The sequence below is a fragment of the Pogoniulus pusillus genome, chromosome 2, assembly GCF_015220805.1.
Source record: "Pogoniulus pusillus isolate bPogPus1 chromosome 2, bPogPus1.pri, whole genome shotgun sequence".
Lineage (NCBI taxonomy): Eukaryota > Metazoa > Chordata > Aves > Piciformes > Lybiidae > Pogoniulus > Pogoniulus pusillus.
In genome coordinates, this window is record NC_087265.1 from 39275003 (window position 1) to 39298657 (window position 23655).

A 23655-nucleotide genomic window follows, 5' to 3' on the forward strand; every position below is an offset into this window, starting at 1 on the left:
AGAAGACAGTGTCTGTGATCCCAGGTTAGCATAGTCTAGATGCTTACAGTGATGAGTCCTTTAGGAATGCATATGGTAATATCTGGATTGAAATGTCACTGTTTACTTATCAGGAAAATAGGAGCTCTTTGATCATACTTCTAAATCAAAACAATTAGTTCAAAATGAAGCAGACAGATGATGTAGTATTACCTTCTTTGCATTTTGCTTTGATATAAAAATCAGGAAGTAAATGCAGCTGTTTTAAACTACTTAAAAGAGTCAAACCCATCTTTCAGCTTATAAAAGTAACATCAATTATTTTTTTTCTGCCTTTGATCTATATATGCTCAATTTTCTTTGTGCTAGGAAGAGCTGTTGGTGACATTATAGGTATGGGCATTTCAAGTTCAGTCCTCATTCAAATAGGAGCAGAAGGTTCTGCTACTTGAGACTTATTAGATACAGATAAACCCTTTGGATGCACTATGAAAACTCCTTTTTTTTGTTGAGCTGCAAGAGCTCTTATGCACCCAGTTAGGCCCAGTGTCAGACCGTGTTTAAAATCCTGCCATTCTTACCACCGCTCTGTACTGTAGCTGTGTCTCAGGGCAGCTCAAGAAGCAGTTCACAGGCTAATGGTGATGATATTTCAGCACATGAACAATCCAATACTGATCTGATGTGTGTGGCTGGCAAGGATAACAGGAAAACGATGCAACTGGAAAGTTGTTTGCCAGCTTCTTAATCCTAAGCAGACTCTGAAAGAGCTATTCCAGTCACTACAGCTGTGTAATTAAAGCCAGATGGAGGTTGATCCAAGGAACGTTGTCATCTTAGAGTGTGGTACAGTGTCTGATACCAAATGGACAGTTTACACTTTGAAAACAGTCTAGACCCATTGATGGGCCTAACAAATGCTACTTGATGTCACATAGGCATATGCTAATTAGTTTGCCTGTTAGATAGGACTGGCAACTCCAAGCTTCATTAGACTTAGAATAGTTGACCTTCGCATCTTGTCTGTGGGGTTTAGTTCAAGAGCTTTCTGTGGGTGCATTGACACCAAAACTCAGTGACTTTTCCTTATATTCCTAAAGTACAGTGCAACATGAATCACATTTACTTGGGAAGATTATGATGAGTTGGATTTCTCCAGTGTCCCAATTACTAATGCTGCTTATTCATCAACTACCAATGAAGTGTAATGTCCCATGGGAAAGATCAGTTTGTATTTTGCAAGTCCACCATCAGGACACTCCCTTAGTCATGTTGTTTTCATTGCTTGTTTTAAAAAAATCTTTTTGCCAGTGTTTAAATGCTAAACTTTTCCATACGCTTTTCCATGCTTGGAGTAATCCTAAAAATGATGCCAGTTTTCTCAACAGAACCCCTGTTCACCTTAATATTTATTCCCATTTGTCACCTTGTTTTCCACTCACGTTAAAGGAACAGCTTGTTTACACCACTCAAATAAACTTCTTTTTTTTAGATAAACCTTCAGAGATAGATAGGAGATAGAGACACACAGCCTCCACAGCTGAACTGTTCTGGGCAATCCTAGCTTATTTGTTACACAGATATCATAAGAACCTCAACATTTAGGATGTTTTCAGGGCATTCATTCTTTATATTTTGCCCAAGTCCTCTAGACCTCAAAATTTGTTGTGACCATTGAATTTTGAAGGTAGGGCAAGGAGAGAGAGAGAAGCTTTAGGAAAGGAATATAATAAGGATGCATCAGGCTTGCTGTCCTCCAACCTCTATGAGCCATATTTAGAGGTTCTGTCATATGCCCCTCAAAAATGCTTTGTTTTTATGTCTGGTCTTCATCAAAAGGTACTGATAAGCCTTACCAGTTCTTCACATTTATGCTTGCATAAGCAATTCTGCTTAACTTGTACTCTAAAAAATAATGTGCATTTATGTTTACACATATTCAGATAGTGCCTGCTAAGTACAGGCACAGTTCTGCAATTTAAAGATATTACTTTATAGCCAGATAATTAGTAAATTCAGTGAGATTCAGCTACCAAGGAGGGATATTTTTTTATTAAACACTCTGAGTATGGTAAGTTTTGTTCTCTTTTCATTCAATATTTCCTAGCATCTGAGAGTCAGTGTATTGCTGCCTGTTGAAGATGTGCCAAGAATGGAGGTTAAGGCGTAGTATAGAATATGGTTATTGACCACAATGCTGTCATAGTGGATGATACAGAACAGAATTAATATTAATTAATATTAATATTAAATAGAGACTAGATGTGAGGAGGAAGTTCTTCATCATGAGAGTGGTGAGAGCCTGGAATGGTTTGCCCAGGGAGGTGGTTGAGGTCCCATCCTTGGAGGTGTTTAGGGCCAGGCTAGATGAGGCTGTGGCCAGCGTGTCTGAAAGATTATGCAAAATTAATAATCTGTATTAACTTTGATATCCAGGTGATGATTGTTAATAACTATGAAAACTGTTTATTAACATTGAAACTCACCAGAAGCTTATTCACAGATTCAAAAAACAATGCACAGGTTGGAAATTTATACAGGCAGGGCACAGGCAAAACTAGATCACTTATTTCTTAAAGTGGCAAATGCAAATATTATACTGGAAGAGGCTTTTAAGTATTTCCTCACAAAATTATAAATCAGACAGTACCCAAAGCATGTGGAATTCTGTCCAGTTGCCTGCTGAGGCTTGATTTCTCCCAGGCTTCTGGGGAAAGGAGGCAGACAATCTCTGATCTTGTCCCTGGCTCCTCTGGACAATTTGGGTATCTCCAGGACTTGTAGTCTTAGCAGGAAGACTTTCAGGGGCAGGTAGGATGTCTTGAGGTGTGCACTGTCTCAGCACAGTGTCACGCTGGGGGCTATGCAAGGTGACTGCATGCAGGCATTTGGAGCCTGTTCCTGGTAAGCTCTCCAGGCAAATTTGGGATGCAAAATGAGGCAGCAGCAGCCTCGTGCTACCTGCTCATCCCTTTCATCAATATCCAGCCCGCAACTAGTGGGGCACTGGACATCAGTCAGCTAATTGGAATGGCACTTTGCCAGGCCTCACCCCATTAGGCAAAGCCAGGGCTTCTGCCCTGCCCTCCCCTCCCAAGGTTGCTTCCCCAGCACAGAAGGAGGGGGGGCAGGCAAACATGTGTGGGCATGGATAATCCCATGTTTAACCCATCAGGCCTACCACCACAACCCTGACTGATTCTATGATTCTAAATTCATCCCATATGTGGTCCCTTCCAACCCCAACTGATTCTATGATTCTACATTCATCCCATATACAGTGTTGCAAGCAGGGTGCATGTATTTGCATGAATATTATATTATCAGTATTGACATGTAAAGTGTACTGACAGTGGGACATGAAATGTCTCTGTTTGATTTAGCATAGCTTCTGGACATTTTGTGGTGGGTTACTTCAGTGCCTACCTCAGGAAGTTGCTGTCTGGTTTATGCTCATAGGATAAAAGGTTAGCCAAAACAATAATAACAAATCAAAGTCCATTAAATCATTATGATAGATTACATCTTGAAATGCTGTCTTTCTTGTCACTCTTGCTGTTCATACTTTTGGAAAGTGGGTGTTCAAGCCTCACTTTCCCATATATGTCATACAACTACAGTGGAAGAGCAGCTGTTGTGCACTTTTTGGTGTTGATAAAATCCTGAGAGTCTTGAGAAATTTCTTCAGCCTGTCTATAATAACACTAACTAGCACATCTCAAATTCTGCACCTCTACTGAAAACCGATTATAGGTGCTATTAACGGAAAGATAAACTCTCTGTCTCACACAATTACACTGATGAGCTGTTGCAATTCCTGTTCACATAGGAAAAGGTCAGTCTTTTTTTTTCTCTAGGTATTATATCAATCAGAAATATAAGAAATAGTTTGGATTTTGCATCAAAAATTTGTAAGTTGAAGCAAAACTCTTTTGCTCTGCCCTGTGCCTGAGCATTCATGTGTCCTATACCATTAAAATTCTGCACCACTATTACTTGTTCCAATTTTAAAATCTAGAATTTCATTACCTATTTTTTTTCATTAGCATTCTTTATTCAGGATTTTTTTACTTAAGGGAGTGGTAAAGGCAGGCATTGGGCCAAAGATTTGCTTTGCTAATGTTGCTGAATAGTGCGAGCAGAGCCAGGGGTGCTCTCAGCTGCTGTGTTGGTTTTTAGCTAGATGTATGTGGTCATGTAAAGAATCAATTTATACACATCAAATCTGTCAGCTCCTCTTTTATATTTTGCAGTCAGGCATCTATTTTTGTTTGCTTTTTTGTTTTGCTTTGCTAATGATGTGCCTCATTGAATAGCCAAAGATTTTTTTTCAATAGGACAATGACCACAATAGAATGGTAATAAGATTAATATGACACAACAACAATTACTAGCAAATGTGAATCTGTATGTTTCAAGAGAGCATACAATACTAGAGAGAGGGCACTACCAGAACTATTATGTATCACATAATTCTTTATTCATCACTGTCTTTATAATAATGGTCCTTCACATGGTTTGGTGCAATCCCCAATAGCGATACAAGCAAGGGGGGGAAAGGATTGAGAGTAGTGAGATGTGTGTAGTGATGGTAGTGAAATGATGGTGTGTGCTTACAGCCCCCAAACCAAATTGCAACCCGAGCTGCATCAAAAGAAGAATGGACAGCAGGATGAGGGAGGTAATTCTGTACCTCTACTATGCTCCAGTGAGACCTGACTTGGAATGCTGTGTTCAGCTGTGTAGTCGTCAGCACAAAGCAGACATGGATCTGTTGCTGAGGTTCCAGATGAGACCATATAATTATCAGTCAGAACACCTCTCTTATAAAGAAAGGCTGGGAGTTAAGATTGTTCATCCTGGAGAAGAGAAAGCTCCAGAGAAATATTGTTGTGACCTTCCAATACATAAACGTGGCACATAAAAAGGATTAGAAGATTTTTTTGTTATCAGAGAATCTTATGCTAGTGGCAAGTGGGAAAGGGGTGGCCTGTATGTTCTCTAAAGGTCTATTCCAACACAAAGCATTCTATGACTCTGGAACACACTATTGCAAGAGTTCTTGAGCCTTCAGGTAAGGAAATGGAGAAGGGAGAAAGCAGTTGTCAAAGAGTTGAGGCAAATACCAGTGTCACTCATCTGCTTTGCAGTTTTCTATCAGGAAGATGACACATGAGTATCCTCAAAAGTGAGGCTTATGTAGTGAGATTTTGTAGAAATTGCAGATGAGAGAAATAAAATCTCCCTTTCTATCACTCCAAGATGATTATTTTTTTGATGAATTACAGCATTATTGGCCTAAAAAATTAATTCATTAACCAGGCCCAAGGTTTGCTTTCAGGTGACTAAGAAATTCAAATAAGTGGAAGTTTTCTTTATTTACACGAACTTGAAATTAGACCTTTAGAGGCATTAGAATGCTTTACCTGTACCTAATACTTTCATAAAGCTCATTAAATATGTTGCTGAAGAAGTAAGGCCATTCATGTGATGCCAGACATTTAGTTTTCTCACATAATCAGAGAATAAATAGCAGCAAGCTGGTGATTACTCACACAATTGGTAGCTGAATGGAGTTCTGTACATGTCCAGTTGTGCCAGAGTTAAAAGTTGTGTTGGGTCTGTAAAATCTCTGTTAAAATTCCTCCTTTTTTCTCAGCCTTTGAACGAGTTTAATCTCCAAATGTAAAAGAACAGGGCAAGGCAAATGCTCTTCCTTAGGGATGCTTTAGGTTTGCCTCTAGAGGAGATAAATGTTCTAGTTTTTTACCTTTAATTCTTTTTTCCCCTGGAAATCATGCACATAGGATTGAAGAAAACATTTCTTAGCAAACATTCATGTAAAGGAAAATATCTCTGACTGCTGACACTGGTCCAGCAGTGATTTCCGCATGTTCAATAACACAGCTTTGATCTCAGGCTTTTTTTTGGTCAATGTTATTTTTACTCATCTTTGGTTTTGTAACATAAATGCAAGGGAAAATGCATGTTGCTAGGGAATAGCAGGCAACTGTGAAACCGAGAAGTTGATGAATTGGTTTTGATGCAGGAATTGTTAAGAGATGCTGATTCAAAACCAAACCCAAAAGTATCTATTCTGGCACATCAGACATTTAAATAGGCCTTCTGAAAAATCTGCCATCAGCATCCTTCCAGCCTTAATTCTGCAGCTACTGCATTATTGACTTGATATGAGAAATACCTGCAGCATAAAAATTATGTTTACGTGCAATAGGTTACAGATTATTTCCTTATTTCTTGTTCTCAAGTAAAGAGAGAATATTTTGGTGTTGGCTAGACAAGTTTTATTTGAAACGCAATTTGTTGTTGAATCTTGAGGGCACTGCTAAATACAGTCTTCAAGCAGCCCTTCCACAACAGTCAGTGAGGAGGCACAGTTACAGATGTCATTTAGCTGAAATGAAGATAAGTGTTTCATAGTTGACTTCAACAGCAGTTCTGCCTGGGCAAGGACAAAGTAAGAAGTTCAGCTACGTGCCCATGAGAATGTATTTGCAAGCACACTGTCAGTTCTTTATTCATTTATTTAGACATAAATGAATTTTACATTGAGTTCCAAAGCACTTTAGCAGCTGTGGATAGAATTGTAAGATTATAATTTGTTTGCACAAATGGCAAATGAAATGTGATTCTAGTAATGGAGTTCATATTCATAAATGGAGGAGGCAATGTTATTTTTATAACTGAGGTGATGAGCCAAGACATTTTCAAGCAGAAGTGAAGGATGTATGGACAGAATAAAGTATGTTTGCTGTAATCTTTAAATGTAATTTTTCTAAGCATTCTTATATTATTAACACCTTACAAAGATGATGCAGTACTACAGAAAGCTTGTAGTCCAGTAACTCTAAAATAAATGTGCAGTCTCTGTAATGAGATTATAAAATATTTACAAACTAATAGATGTCTGTTTTCAGGAAAAGATAATTTTAACCAGCAAAAACATTTACATTTCAGTCAGAGGAGAGTTATATTTTGTAATGACAGCTCTTATACTACATTTCAAACTTTGCCCAAAGTGTATTATAATTTTCCAACTCTTAAATTATTTTTTCCATTTCAGCCAATACAGACTGGCATAGCTCAGAACAATAGGAAAGGTTAATGTAGATTTGAAGTAAATTTGTCAAACACAGCAACAGAAGACTAAGTTATTGGATAGCTTTACTTCATGCATACTTATTAATTAGCCCCTTGCTATCTGCATGTTATGTGCTCCCTGGTTAGACCTGCCTTGTTTTGAACTGCTGGCAGTGTAATGCCACTAATCTTTCTGAGTTTTGTGAACAAATGTCTAGTGAGTTTTTTCCCAACCTACTGTAAGAGGGCTGCAATATATCACTGAGAAATTAGATACCAGCAATGGGCACCAGAAAATTGCTTTGTATTTGTGTTTTGTAGACAAGTTAGTTTTCTCCAGAACTAATGCATTCCATTTACCATGGTTATGTTCTTTGGTTAGAATAGAATCATAGAATCAACCAGGTTGGAAGAGACCTCCAAGATCAGCCAGCCCAACCTAGCACCCAGCCCTATCCAGTCATCTAGACCATGGCACTGAGTGCCTCATCCAGGCTTTTCTTGAACACCTCCAGGGGCGGTGACTCCAGCACCTCCCTGGGCAGCCCATTCCAATGGCAAATCACTCTCTATGTCAAGAATGTCCTCCTAACATCCAGCCTAGACCTCCCCCAACACAACTTGACACTGTGTCCCCTTATTCTGTTGCTGGTTGCCTGGGAGAAGAGACCAACCCCCACCTGGCTACAACCTCCCTTCAGGTAGTTGTAGACAGTAATGAGGTCTGCCCTGAGCTAAACACCCCCATCTCCCTCAGCCTCTCCTCATAGGGTTTGTGTTCCAGGTCCTTCACCAGCCTTGTTGCCCATCTCTGGATATGTTCCAGCACCTCAGCATCTCTCTTGAATTGAGGAGCCCAGAACTGGACCCAGTACTCAAGGTGTGGCCTGACCAGTGCTGAGTACAGGGGAAGAACAGCCTCCCTCGACCTACTGGCCACACTGTTCCAGGATGCCATTGGCTCTCTTGGCCACCTGGGCACACTGCTGGCTCATCTTCAGCCCACTGTCCACCAGTACCTCCAGGTCCCTTTCTTCCTGGCTGCTCTCCAGCCATTCTGTCCCCAGACTGTAGTGCTGCTTGGGGTTGTTTTGGCAAATCTGTTCCCATTGTTCAGTTTAAAAATTGTGAAAGAGGGAATGGGAAACTGTACTAGTCACTTCTCAAATGAGGAAATGAGAAGTCTGATATAATAACCTCCATCCAACAAAAAGAGAGCAGAATTTAAGACAAGCAGGTGAAATGGAGACACATCACAAATAGCTTCAAGTGAGTGTTCAAAGTTTGCTTGCAGCAGACTGTAGGCAGACTGCTGCATTTTGGCTAACTGGAGAATCAACCCTTCTAGTTCCTCTTGCTTTTGCATAGACGAGAGAACTTGTGTTGTATTGAAAGATTAAATAAGAGATTTTTGTTTCTGAATGCCCTTTGTCAACACTTGACAACTTTTGTACAGTTATTTTGATACTTGCCTCTTATGCATGTACCAGCATTTATTTTTATTTTCCCCTAGTGAATAGACCCTGATTTTTCTTGATCTTGGTCAATGAAACAGATCTAAACCACCATCCAACCAACCAAAACCAATTCCTCAGGAACCCCGAGTTGTGCAAGGAATTGACTAAAAATTATAGGTGATATTGTGGGATCCCATCAGCTATTCCAGTAATTGAAGCAAAAGGCACTTTCTATTCAGAAAGAGGTACAGAAGCAGGTTTTGCAGGAAAACATTTCAGAGTTACAGAGCTGTGTGTGCTTCTGAATATTTTCTAATTCTTATCAGTCTACTTTCATAAAAATAAAACCCATCCAAATTTTCAAAGCCAAGCCTTTGTAACATTACATCTTTAATTTAATTACTTGCAAATATCTTCATACTCTGAAAAACTGACAGGTTCTTTTGTAAGAAAATCCACACCAAACCAGAACTAAAATAGCTAAGAAATTAAGCATCAGCATTACTGTAGTACCATAGCTGAACAAGCAATACTCTTGAAATGAAAAAGGTACTTCGGTTTAGCCTGTTAGAGAGTAGTGATGCAGTTAATCAAATCATCAGTGTAGCTACAGAGTTCACTCAGTATTGCAGAGCCATCAAGACATTTCCTGATGTAGATTCAGTATCCTGGGAAAATATGTTGTTGCTTATTTCAGTACACATTTGTGTTTGAGACGAAAAGCTTTATGGCTTGCATTTGCTTCTCATCTTTGTACAGAAACAAAATCTGTGTTCTTTGGAACATGTCAAGCAGATTTATTTTATGTAACAACCTTCCATTATATAAAACCTAACTATTTTCCAGACAGGCCTGAAGCACAAGAAAAAGCATTTTGCCAAAGTGCTGGTAGTCCAAGGGTTAATAGACACACTGCTCTGTCTGATTTGCATGTAGGTTTGCACTGGAATTTTTCTAGAACAGAGCCCTACGGGTTTTTCAGCCTCATTTCTCAGTAGGCTGCACAACTGGTGAGAAAGTAGGTATTTGTCTGACAGCCTTTTAGAGTCTCATTCAGCAAATGTGGTGATAAACCAGAAAAAACATTTTGAAATCCCTTATCAGATAACTGTCTTAATGAGTGTCAAGAAATAATTAATGCTCTTTACTGGTGGGGTTTTTTTGAATGATGCTGAGATGCAGGAGAGTGCTTACAAATGCTGTAAAGATTGTGACCACTGGTGACTTAACTGCATTCCTGCTATTGCCTTTATGACACATATTACTCATAGTGTTAATCTTTTTCTTCATAAAAAGGGTAATTAATTGCGTAAGTGTGTGCTTTATTCTTTTATAGCAGTGTGAGCCAGGAAAAGATAGGATTTTCTGTGAAGAATGTGTTGCAACTTGATTATCCTACTGGAGCTGCTGTCTGCCTGGCTGTTAGCTTTTCTCCTAATATATTGAAGGAGGCCCTCTTCATCCTTCTATTACTTTGGTTATTGATTTTCTCCCTCCATATCATATTTCAGGGCAAAGAAATATACAGCACCTATTGTTTCCAACATGGTGACTTTTGGATCCTCCCTCACTGCCCCAGGCCTATGGCCTCAGCATAGATCCTAGGGTTTGCTTAGGCAGTCCTTCAAGCACAGTGTGGCTAAGTAAGCTTCCTGCAACCTGACTTTATTTTGTCATGGCTTCTTAACATGTCTCTTAATTACTTTTACCCAGACTTGTAAACTCTTTGACTGTGATCTCTTTACTTTCATGTCTTTGTATTAAATGCTGCACACTTGTAGGAAATATTTCTGTGGTGCAGTTAAAGTTACTGATTCTTGTTCTTCCCTGGAGGTGTTTAAAGCCAGGCTGGATGAGGCTCTGGCCAGCCTGATCTAGAGTAGGGTGTCCCTGCCCACGGCAGGAGGGTTGGAACTAGATGATCCTTGTGGTCCCTTCCAACCCTGACTGTTTCTATGATTCTCCAAATTTTTCATGTCCTTCACTCCCAAATCTCTCCATACCTTTGCATGTCTTCTGTAAAGTACTTTCAAGATGCTGACTTGCCTTTGCTACCCATCAACCATTGCAAAAACCTTCCCAAACAACTTCCCACTTTTTCCTGACTCTATTTGCCAAGACCTTCCTGCAAACAGCTGCTAAATTTACTTCTGTTACTCTCATATCTAATTTTTTTTCCTCCTCTGTAACAGATTGAAAAATAGCAACAAAAAAAGCTCTATGTGAGAAATTTGCATGCCACACTGGTGCCTGTGTTGGTGATGGGATGCTCTCTTTTGTGACTTCATACCTGTCTATATGCAGCTGTGTTCCTCTCTCTTAAACTGAAAATTGCTTTATCCAGGGGGCAACTTGCTATTCTGTGTGCAGAAAGATTAGAGCAGCTAGGACAGATGGTAGATTTTAGTATTATCAAGTAACTTGCCTCTCTTCAGCATTGTCAATGGGCATATTTTATGAAGTAGTGTAGAAAGAAAAAATTGTAGTGGGAAAGGTGAGAGAGTGATTTGCCATTGGAATGGGCTGCCCAGGGAGGTGGTGGTGGCACCGTCCCTGGAGGTGTTCATGAAAAGCCTGGCTGAGGCACTTAGTGCCATGGTCTAGTTGACTGGATAGGGCTGGGGGATAGGTTGGACTGGATGATCTTGGAGGTCTCTTCCAACCTGGTTGTTCTATGATTCTACGACTTCTTAGTTTTCTCAGATGTGCCAAGCATCCAACACATCCATTTTTAAGTTAGAATTTCTTTTTTTTCAATAAACACATTATTAATTTTTATTTATTTATGCCAACTTAGCTACAGTGATAAGCTTTTCAGGAAAATTTCTTGGAGTGTGTATGGCTGTAATTAATGCAACTGATTTTACCTTTGCTACACAGTCAGTCAGGGAAAGAGCACTTATACAATAGTCTGACAATCTGATTGATTTCCTCTTCAATGCTTCAAAGGTTGTTTAATGTAGCCCTATATTCATAGGCATATTGGGAGGTATTGAAATTACAGGGATGTGCTGAAAATCTATTTCACTTAGTATAGCTCTGCTGGCTTGGGGATATATGCTTGCTTTACCTGGAAGTCTCAATTACTCTCCAAAATGAACACTTCAGATGACTATTAGTTCATTGTGCATACAACTTACGTGAATTCAAGGCTATCATAAGACAATCTTTGCATAACATTTGTAGTAACCATAAATAAAACATAAACCCTTTCAGAAATCACCCTTGGTTTTAGTTACCATAGGAAGAGGCATATTCAGAAACTAATGGAAGGTGTTCAGGGACATCAAGCTGTCTGTGTTTTAAACAGTTGTTCTTTCATTAGTGATAAGCTATTGTAACATACCACTATAAACAAGGCCAATTGCACCAAGGGATTTGTGCCTAACTCTGCATCCATTCTGCTCAATGGCTGCATAGCCTTGATAACCATACAGTGACCAAGTACACAGTATATTACTTTGTGTTTCTCCTAATATAGCTGGCATGGGCTGGAAATTGCATTGGAAATGCTATGGCATTTCAAGAAGAGAAGGCACAGAAGCATTTGCTATTTCCTTACCTTTATGAAGGAGAATAATAAATACCTAGACTGCTAGGAATAGTTTTTCTTTTATGCTCTTTTCTAAGCTGACAGTATGTTCTGTTGTGCAAGCAAGTCAGAGGGCTACAAAAACAAATATCCATTTCTAGGACAGAAAATCACCAAATGTCTCAGAAGAGCTTCAGTGTAGGGTTGTCTAGAGCAGCAGTGGACACTTTGCAATGGCTTTGCTGCCCTTATGTTTTTGAGTACATTATGTATAGCAACTGTTCAGTGCCTGCAGCTGGGGGATGCAGGAAAGAACCTGGCACAAGGAAAGGTGCGAAGCTGACACCTGGCAGTGGGTGATTGTATGGATGGCATCATCTCTTCCCAGTGGGAAGCCACCTCCATCACAGCCAGCACAACTCTGGGAGGCTGTTTTTTGTCCCGAGATCCATGTCTGTGTGCTCAGCCTTTGGCACAAATCGTTGGTAACAGTCCCAGTTTCTGGCAGAGACGAGCAGGCAAATGCAAATATGTACATCTTATCACATGCACACACACACACAAAATGTATTTTTTCAGCTACTGAAATACTATTTCCTCTGGTACCATCACACAAAGATCACAGTTATTGATTTATTACATACAGGCAGAAAATGTACATTACACTTTTGTAAGGGTTATTAAGATCACAGCAGAGCTGCATATCTAAAGGCTTTTCATAGATCTATTGGAAAGTGCTCCTGCAAGTGTATCACATGTATCCTCTTTACCTTGGATAATCTTTGCGTTTCAATTGCTATTTGAGCAAGCTGTTGTGAAACAGATGTTTGTTGCAAATTTACATTTTGTGTATCTTCAGTGATAAAACCTGTACAGACAGGCATGCTGTGGGATGTAAGTAATGATGAGTGGTATTGATATAGAAAATCCTTATTTCAATTTCTAGATAGAAGTTTTTAGATTTTTTTTCTTGGGGTTTATTTTTATTAAGAATCTCAATTCTTAATGAAAGACCTTATTTTACAGACTTTTCTATTGAAAACAGAATGCATAGTTTTATCACAGGATACAAATGAGAACTTCTGCACCAAAAGCATTGCTCTCACTCAGGAAGAAAAATGGTAACATTTCCTAGCTGTAGAAAGCAATGCCTATAGGCACAATTGAGTATGGTAAGAGAGCATTTTACAATACAAAAGTATAATGAGGAAATACATATATATACAAAAAATTGAATTTTATGATTCTATAATATATATACACACTGTATATATATACATATGTGTATATATATACACACTGTGTATATATATATATGTATGTGTGTGTGTGTTATAAAATTATAACTACTTCCCACAAATCATGAAGTGAACTCTTAAATGTACTTCATAAACCAAACCCTTTAATGAAATGGCTGAGGGGATTAAAAAAATGTACTCTTCTTACTTTCTGCATGGATTGCATTAATCTCTGGACTATGAGCTGGAGCAGGGCTCATACCTAGGTGTTCCCCAGGAAAGAAAATAACTCAAGAGATAAAGGCTGCTCATCAGAGGGAAGTTTTATATTAATTTTTTTCTCCTATTTCAATCTAGGACAAAACCCCATTCACTGGGTTTCTAGCATTAATGGGTAGGTCCTATCAATTATGTCACAGCATCTATAGTGGCCTGCACGTGTAAATCACTACATTTGGAAGCTAGAACTGGTTAGATTTGAATCTGCCAGATGTAATACTGTGCTCCATCCTAACTTTGGTATGCACAGCTGAAGTGAGGCAGTACTAATTAGATAAGTAAGTCTTGAATTTTAAAATGGTGCTGACACAAACATAAGGCAAACAACCAGAAATATGTGAAAACAACTTCAAAGCAGAGTTGAGACAATATAAGTAGGCAACAAGAGCATTGATAGTACTGAGCCTAAAGCAATATTTAATTAGTTTGCTTTATTTTTTTTCCTTGGGCTCTACTTCCAGATAAATTCAGGCTGCATTAAGAACTTGAAATGAACTATTGATTTACTTCTAGGGAGTCTTGAGAAAAGGAAGATTTAATTTAAAGACAGGAGTTTAATACAGATTAAATATGGCCTTTCTGTATAGAAAAAGAACATAGTGCAATAGCATGGGTTAGATTTTAAATGAACCTCTTGCCCATGAGTTAGTGTGAGCGTTGCAGCCTGACCCTGCAATCACAGCTGGAGCTTTCTGGAAGGAGGTTGATACCACCATGGTCTTCTGCTTCCAGCAGTGCCGTGCTGAACTGTGAAGTAGAAGATGGTCCTGGGTGAGATGAACTCACTCATGAACTTGTTTGGCCTCTGTCTGGCTCTGATGGGCTCCAAGGGTTCACCCCAGGAGCAAATCCGAGCCTATTCTCAATAAGACTTGCCTTTAGAAATAGCAAAAGGACTGCAATTCTGCAGCTGCACCTTAACCATCCACACACATTTTATCCAGTGATTCTAATTTGGAAGCACGTGTATGCATGCAGGCACACTAACAGATACATTTTTGATTTCTGCATGGAGTTTTGATTTGTTAGCTCTGTGCTATAAGCACAGAGAAAAGAGTGGTCTTTGTGTGTACATGAGATTTGCATTTCCTGTGCTTTGCACAGTTGAACACTTGGCATTTCTGTCTCAAACATAAAACTGTAACTAATGGTGTTTTGAATTCTGTGGATTGAAAACAATAAGCTGTTATCAAAAGCCCATTTAGAGAAGTGCAATTTTCTGATTTTAGAAGCCAAGAAAACCCAGTTCTGGCCCCACTGCAGTGACAAATATGCACTTAGCTCCGTGTACTTTCTGTGGGAGTTAAACTGTATAATAACCTTACAATTACCATCTTTGAAGATGTTCTGCGTTAAGCATTTAGAACAGTGGAAGGAAACATTAATTCGTAGAGGGGCGTGTGTCTCTCCTTATATGTCCCCGTGGATGAAGAGCTTATTTCTGTCAGGAAGCTTTCCAAATGATGGAATTATTATGTGAACTGAGGGTTTCTTCCAAAAGCTGCAATACTGGCAGAATTGAGCCCAGCTGGATGCTGCTAACTTCCTTCTGGTTTCCTCAAAGTTTTCCTCTTACAAACTATAGACTTGCTTTATATGATGTATAATAAAAAGACCATAAATTTGGGGATTTTTTTTTAATTGCATACTGCATTAACTGGTGGCTAACTGAAGAAAAGTGAGAAATGAAACCTGTCCTTTTTCAGTTGCCTGTTAAATTCAGCAGTGGAAGACCATTGCTCTCTGATGGCATTGGTGGTTTGTGCAAAATGGATCTTACTCCATTGCTCAGGATCACACTCCATAGATGCTTGATGGCAAAACCAAAAGAAACAGAAATCTGCTTTCCCTCTTGTTGGAGACTATTTCAGCAGTGAGATCAGGGGCTGCAGGCTGTAGTGTGAGCAGTGCTCTTGCTGGATGAGGCAGTCTCTCAGGCCAGGGGTCCACCCTGGCACGCATCCACTGGTGTTCCTGCTGGCTGGCCCTCTCCAGCTTGCTTTCTCACAGGAGATGATTTCTGTCTTCAGTAAGTGTTTAAAAAGCATCAAATATTTCTGCTTGCATTAAAAAACAAACAAACAAAACATGAGAAACAACATTCAAAAAAAAAAAAAAAACCAAAACCAAATGACAGCAGTATACATCTTGGAGTTCTGCAGATGTTTTTCTTGTAAGGTCTGAAATGTACTGAGGTACCTTCTTGTGTTGAACTCAGGTTCACATATATCCTGGTGATACGATGTTGCACAGAATAACAACAGCAGGTTTGTGTTCCTGCAACATAAATTCCCAAATGGCAGCAGTTCAGCATGTTTGCTTTGTATATGTTAGCCCCTCTGAGAACTTTCCCTATTGAAAAGACTTTAATTCAGACTGTTAGCAGATGCTATTTATTACAACCACATATCTTGTGAAGACTCCCAAGATATAGAATGTATTCTAGAATTTTGCAGATGTAACTCAATGCTATGGAAATAAATCACAGTTCATAGACTATGAAATATGAATAACATCCACTTCTTTTGTCATACTTTGTCAATCAAAACACCTTCAGAATTTGTTTTTATCATTAATTTTATTTTCTATGTTTAATACAGTTCACATCATCTAATCTCAAAGTATGTTTATTGCTATTTAAAAACAAACAAAAAAACCTAATTCCTTTATTAGGATTTACTTTCTCCTGGTTTTTAACATTCTGAAATTGTTGTACTGCAATGCACTTCTGGGAAATATGCCACCAACCGTGGGTTTTAGTTTGAGGATGCCAATTCATTGTTACACACTCTCAAGTGTTCATTGTAGGAGGTACAATCCTGTTTTCCAAATTCTTAGCAGAACAGCATTGGCCTCCTAGGTAGAGTGATGTTAAGACAGAGTGCAGTAGCTGTGAACTTCAAATGCAAGTGCTCAAAAGAGAACCTAGCTTTTAAAATCAGTTCAACACTGTTTAAGATTATGTCACAAGTTTCAAATGGAATATAAGCTGTTTCTGTGAGATTGCTTTTGTGTAGGCATTGTACTTGCTTAGATGATAAAGTTTTGTTCTCATTGATCAGAGTCACAACAGGTCACTCATATGATCATTTCTTACGTCCATTTAGTCAGTGTTGCTCATGCTATTGTACCACCCTCCTCCCACCTCGTGTTCTTTTTAGGTATGCATGTCTTACCGACAGCAATTAGTGTGGCTTGTGGTGGCAAGAACTGCAGCTGGAATAGCTTAAAAAGCAGTACATGCTTGTAGACAACTTATAGGAAAGAAGCATCTGAGTACCAGCTCCAGAACAAACCTCTACTTCAAGCACAGCTGGAACATCTAATCTCTCACCTCGCAATCTCTCTCTGTAAAATGCAGTGACACCTGCCTATCTGTCTCACAAGAGAACACAGGATTGACTCATGCTTGTGAATGCAGTAATGCACTGCATGCACATCAGAGTCATCTGATCTCAACATATATAGGGAATTGTTCTTGGAAAAAATTAAAAATATCAGGAGTTGTGTTCATGTCTCTAGTGTAGTACCACAATTATCTGTAAATGAAATGAGTGATACCGTGTGTTGTGACAATGCTGGAGATTTCAGCATCTGCTTAGTGATTCTGGGAAACTGGAATCACTCCAAACCCAAATACATCACTTTTCAGAAATATTTTTGTAAATTCCAGTGCAAAGCCTCACACATTTCTGAGCCCTCTCCTGTTCTTAACTCTGGCTGCTTTCTTTTGTTCTTTTCAAGTGGCCAAACCTGCAGCATGACAGCAATAGTAGCTGGCATGAATTTGAGGAAGTCATTGGTGTTTGCTTTAATAGCAGGCTTGCTTTATTAACAGGTTAAAAATCTCCTGTTTTCTCAGATTCTGAACATTTCATCACAGGATTTTAACAAGTTTTTGAGGATGCTGCTGTCCTGCATAAAACTAGGTGAATTAGGCCCCTGTTGGGTTGGGTTCACTAAAACCACAGGGCAATTACGGTATGATTTTTTTTATGTGCAGCGTATTGTGACATACATATTTTGCTTCTTTTAGAAGATAAAGGGAAAGCAAAACTCAATAGTGCAAGTCAACAGTCCAGTACAGAAGCAGGTTCTTTTCCTCCCAAACCTGGAGTGGCAGCAGTGGCAGCTGTAACACCTGCTTCATCTTCCAAGAGTACAAATGGATCCCCTAATGCAGTTTCTGAGTCAGAAGAGGAAAAAGCCAAAAAACTACTTTACTGTTCATTATGCAAAGTGGCTGTGAATTCCCTGTCACAACTAGAAGCCCACAATACAGGTAAGTATGCATATGGGAAAAGGCAATTGTGTGGTGGTGTTTTTAAAGTTCACTGTAACAAGCTGGGTTTTCCATTGCTGTGCTGGTCACACTCCACGGAAGAGGCTTTCAGTTAAAGTTTACAATGGCAGGTTACAAAGAGTTTTCTGTTAATGACAATTTCCTGTGTGCTATTTGATATTTTATTAAAGCTATCTCTCAGTGTTTTTGAGCTGTCCTTCATGCACTCTACAAGCTTTTAGCTGACAAAATCCCTACAGTTCATGTTACCTAATCAGATTCCATAATATCTCCATGATGAGGAGATCACAGTAGTCTATGTGATGTTAAAGTGTCTAAAATGTCAATTTTCTATCTCTTTCATATTTCATCTCACTATCTCTTGTATCTATTTTTTTTTTCCTGGCACAACTTTTAGCAATTTAGTTATTTAATATTTATGATAATTTTAGGATGGGTTTCTTAGACTTCCTAGATGTTCTTAGAATATTTTGATTACTGCAGATTAGACATACTCCCTTTAAAAGGCTCCAAGCAGCAATCCCTAATGTGCTCTGGCTGCTTTGTGATGTGCTGGTGATGTAAATCTTAACAAATTATCAAAGCTGTTTTTCACAGCTATAATCCATTCCTGAAATGGCCAAAATGCAGAGGATACTTTCTGTATTACTACTTGTGGACAGGTTTTAAGTGATTACCGTGGTTCCTGGCTAATGCCTTTTTTAAGTGATTCATCAGCTATACGTGGTGAAGAGTGGAAGAATAGGCAGCAAACACCTGGGCCATACAACCACACACAGCCTTCAGACAGAAGGGCAGTGGTCCAAAGTGCCTGTTGTTCCCTTTTTGTACAAACATTTCTGTTTGGCTTCCCTTTAGATTAAGGAAGTAGGACCTATGTTGACCAAAACTCAAGTCATCCTTAATCCCCATCTCTGGTAGCTTTTGAAAAGAAATGTCTTACAAAAAGTCTAAGGCTAATGGACATGGTTGTATGTTGCTGATCATTCACTCGCCTGTGTCTCCTTATCCCTTAGGCTCCAAGCACAAGACCATGGTGGAGGCACGAAATGGTGCAGGTCCCATCAAGTCCTACCCCAGACCTGGATCCAGGCTGAAGGTGCAGAATGGCAGTAAAGGCTCAGGACTGCAGAACAAGACGTTTCATTGTGAAATCTGTGATGTCCATGTTAATTCAGAGATTCAACTTAAACAGGTAGCTTCCATGGATCTGGGGCTTCTTTGCTGGGTTTAGTTGCACTGCAATGTTATAGGTGATGTAGCTGTATGTGAAGATGTTTTAGAAAAACAGTGAACTTACTATTTCTTTTCTGTCATCCCACAACTATTTCTAAACACTTTTCACCGTAGGTCGAGTTCACATAATTGTTTCATCTGGAAAAAATAGGCTTCAGAGCTAAACAGAGGTAGACAAGATGTCAGTATTAATAAATAACATAGCAGATAGAGCTTAAAAGTTTGCTGTAGCTCAGGAGAGAGTTTTGAACTTTGGTCTCCCAAATGGAAGAAATTCTGGTTTGAGGTTCCCTGAGTTTCTTTTCTTGTGCTGTTTCAGTCTGCTGGGCTACTCTTTAATAGTATGTGAGAATAATATGACTTGATCTATTGGTTTAGGACAATTAGCAGGAGGATAGTGTAGATTTGTCTGAATTGTGTAGACCAACTTTATAGCTAACAGTGTAGCTGTATGAATGTGCAGCTCTGCTCTGAGACAATTAGCTGTGGGTTCAGAGCTGTACCAATACAGATACGTTGTTTTGGATACCTATATGGGAATATCTAACCGGAGGGTGCTGTGTAGTCTGGATCTGTCCTCTCCTTCCTTGTTTTTTTAGTTATCTCTAAGGCAGTATGTATTTGTATAGTGTAGACATGTCCCTGGGTATTGCTTCTTCCTTCAGCTGATACTAAATTATTTATCCAGCTGAATGGCATCAGCAAGACTGAAATTTACCTCCTACTTCTGAATATCTCTATGACCTAGTGATTACAGCTCTGCCTGGTTCAAAGCTTCTCAGCTGGAAAAAGGAAATACTAACCAAAATATCAATAAACTGCAGGGCCTGTCTCGGATCACAGAATTCACTGTGTTTGGTTTAGTTTCTGATTTTCAGTTTGATATGGTTCAAATTGGTGTTTGATTTAGCAAAACTCATCTTTGCTAAACAACCTACTCTATCTTACAAGCAGGAGCTTAGGCATATCTTACTGACAAATCCTTTTCAAACTCAAAACTGAGAAATGTTTAAACAGCTAATTAAATGTGAGAATATTTATTTCAGCACATTTCCAGCCGAAGGCATAAGGACAGAGTGGCAGGGAAGCCTATGAAACCTAAATACAGTCCTTATAACAAACTGCAGCGCAGCCCGAGTATTTTAGCGGTAAGTACTTTTATTTCTCATGACTGTCTATGTGAATTTGTGACCTTGGGGACTCCTACTGCACTGAGACAGGAACATGACAGACCTGATGCTTTTGCAGTGTTCCAGCCCCACAGGCTGAGCCTGCCTGGGGATCAGATTTGGAGATAGTTATGTATTCTGTCTACCCAGTCAAAGGTATGCAAACAGCACTGCGAGTGTTATTTACTGCTAGGAAGAAAGAAATAATCAGTGGAGTGAGGAATGAACTGCATGCCCTATGGAAAAGTGTTTACTCTGCTAGGCCAGTGCACCACTTCCTGAAGGTTGTAATCTCTGCCTGTTCTGGGCACCTGAGATAATTCTCAGTTATGACAAATGCATTCAGGGAAAAGGACAAAGATACAAACCCACTAAGAATCGTTCTCTGTGTACAGCAAAACAGTGCTTTGTGAATGTACTCTGTTGGTGCAAGAGAGTTCTTGGGTTTAGGAGAATTGATTCCCTATCTGCATGGTCAGTATGTGTCTGTCACTGGCTTCCAAAACACCTCTCCTGCTTTCATGGCCCCAGCCATTTGCCCTTCACACCCACCTGCATTTCCAGGAATTCTCCAAGCTAGCTCTGCCATTCGCCTGCAGTGGGAGTCCAGGCTGGCTCTAGCACAGCACAGATTGTATGCTTATTTGCTCACGACTCAGCCTGTATTTTATTAATTAGGGAAAAGTGTATGCCACCTATGGCTCAAAAACAATTCATTGGTTAGAGAGAGATGCAAATATATGTGCACAAAAGTACAGTAGACATGTGAAAAGCCTTTAAAACCTGAAATATTCATATGTCTTTTAAATGCATAGACAAGCATGAAAATGCTGCAGGCTTTCCCTAAGTGTCCACATTCAGTAGGTTCCACACACTCGTCTTCTTCGCTTCTGTAATATAGCATTTTATAATCTACTGCACAGAGACCTCTACTGATAAAGAGATTATCTTTGGCCCCACAAATATGTGATTCTAGTGCAAATCATTTTCAGTGAGGCTGCAGTGTGTGTATTTCTGCTTAGCTTTTTCACCACAAGCACAAGCAACAATTGTAGATGATAAACTGAGTAATAATTCTTTCAGAGAGCATTCTTTATGCTATTGATGTTAAAACATGTTTTTATTTTGAAAAGAGGAGTTCTATCCTGGCAGGTAAGGGGCTGACAGGACTAGCTTTCCATCTTGATAGCTCTACTTTTCTACAACTGTTTTGAAAGTGGAAATTCTGACTTGTGATGTTTAAGTCTTAATCGTGTTTCTTTAGCGTTTCTTGTGCAGTTAGGATTTGTATAATTTAAGGTTGTTCACTTGCAAATTATGCTTCCTTCTAAATATCAGTGTGACTGCCTCCACACTCGAGAGGTTTATGTATCTTTAAATATATGATTGGGCTGTTCTAATTGCCTTGGGAGTAAGATGATGATGTAGGTAAAATTTCTAAGCGGTTGACATGAGGCTTCTATGAGAAACAGCAGTGTGCCTTTGTCAGGGTTCATTTTTTCCCCTCACATTGCTTTTTTTGTTTCGTTGGTGTGTTTTATTCCAGGCAAAGCTTGCATTCCAGAAGGACATGATTAAGCCACTGGCACCTGCTTTCCTTTCCTCTCCTCTTGCTGCGGCCGCAGCTGTGTCATCAGCTCTGTCCCTTCCTCCTCGTCCCTCTGCTTCCTTGTTCCAGGCACCTGCAATACCACCAGCTCTCCTCAGGCCAGGCCATGGTCCCATCCGGGCAACACCTGCCTCCATACTCTTTGCACCATATTAATTTATCAGTACAAAAAAGAGATAACTATGGCCAGTGGAAAGGGTAAAATGAAAGCAGGAAATAGGTTGAGATTCCAAAATATCTTTCTCTTTGGAAATGCCACCCAAGGTGACACTTCAACCATAAAATTCACCATCAGCTGTACTGCATTTTGGAGTCTAAACAACCCTCCTTCTCAGTCTCCCTGTCTGTCCTTTTAAAATCCACATAGTAGCTTCAGTAAAAACTTAATTACTCATTAACATTTCTAATACTAAATACCCATGCATCTAGTATTTTTTAATCTTTATTTTCAACATGTATGATGCACCTTGGAATAAATGAACGTAAAATATTTTCCTGTCAGACTTGAAAACTAGGGTCTTCCTTGCTCAACACTTCTGTATATACATCTCTGAAAACCAGTGGGATGTAATCCAGTGTGGGAATAAAAAAAGGCAGATGAACCAAATGCTTGATTGTGGCTAACATCTCAACAACTAATGGCGTCCTCTTTTTTCTTTCTTCCAGTGTGCTCTTGTTGACAGCGTTTGTGTACTGTCCTAGGCCCCAGTACTGGTGTATCTTGTGTAGTACTAATGATGTATCTCATGTCTGATTTTACTATTTTTAGTTTCTGTGCAAATGTTTGAAAGCAATGCTGCGCTGAAGCTGTTAATGATTTCTTTTGTGTCACAGTTTATTTAGAGGAATTAAAAATAGAAAGCCATATAACATATAGTTAAGATTACTACTTGTTTGCTACTTTGATTTAACTTATTTTTGTTGTTTCCTCAATGGTGTTGCTAAGCAATGTTTAAAAAGAAGAAAAAAAAAAAGCTTTTCAATTGCACATTACCACAGCTCACATGCGTTGTTCAAGAAGGCAATGGATCCATGTGTTTGTACGTAAACAACCTTATTTCTTCATTTCCCACTAGTTTCCTTGCAATGATGCTGCATAACGTTGTGGCTCTCTAATGCAATAATGTACAGAACATAAAATATTTATAATTGACTGTATGCTCTGTTTACTGAATATATTGCAGTAATGCCCCACTTATCTTCTTACCTCCCCAACCCTTTTATAAAGGTGATATCAATATGCAGCACTCAGACTGAAGTCATTATGTGACAATGGAGACAACAGGTAGAAGAAAGGGGGAAAAAATAGAATTAACTTTTAGAGCATCTTTATCTGCGATCCATAATAGTAAAATGTCTGTGTATTTTTTTAAATGTACCTTTGCAATAAAATAATATGAAAAATATACATGCTGCTTGTGTTTATTGATTGGTACAGGGAAAAAAGTCAGGAACAAACAAATTTAGCCAAAGGAGCCTTCAGGAGCAGACAGAGCATTAGAGTAGCAGTAAAATATAATTGCAGAACTTGTGTTTACTTCCCTTGTATTATAATTCTTTTCCTTGCTACATTCTGTGTCCTGGGTCATTACAGCTCACTCTCACAAGCCTCCCTGCTCCTTTCCCCTGCACTGAGAGGGGTGTTGGAGGGGAAGACAAAGTTGTTAGTTGAGATAAAGACAATTTACTACTCTACTGCAGAGATATCAGATTACACAAACAAAACCGGAGGGGAAAAAAGGTACCAGCATA

The 23655-nt window shown here is 39.2% G+C and overlaps 1 protein-coding gene across 10 annotated transcripts in view; it reads left to right on the top strand.

Annotated features, from left to right (window-relative positions):
• Nucleotides 1–23309, top strand: part of ZNF385B (zinc finger protein 385B) — a 188555-nt gene extending 165246 nt beyond the window's left edge. For all 10 annotated transcript variants that reach the window (XM_064161913.1, XM_064161886.1, XM_064161896.1 and 7 more), the window contains 4 exons: nucleotides 17623–17868; nucleotides 18906–19084; nucleotides 20172–20273; nucleotides 21841–23309. In XM_064161913.1, coding sequence (XP_064017983.1) covers nucleotides 17623–17868; nucleotides 18906–19084; nucleotides 20172–20273; nucleotides 21841–22059 — 746 coding nt within the window. In that variant the 3' untranslated portion in view covers nucleotides 22060–23309. The remainder of the gene's footprint in view (nucleotides 1–17622; nucleotides 17869–18905; nucleotides 19085–20171; nucleotides 20274–21840) is intronic.
• Nucleotides 23310–23655: the final 346 nt, after the last annotated feature.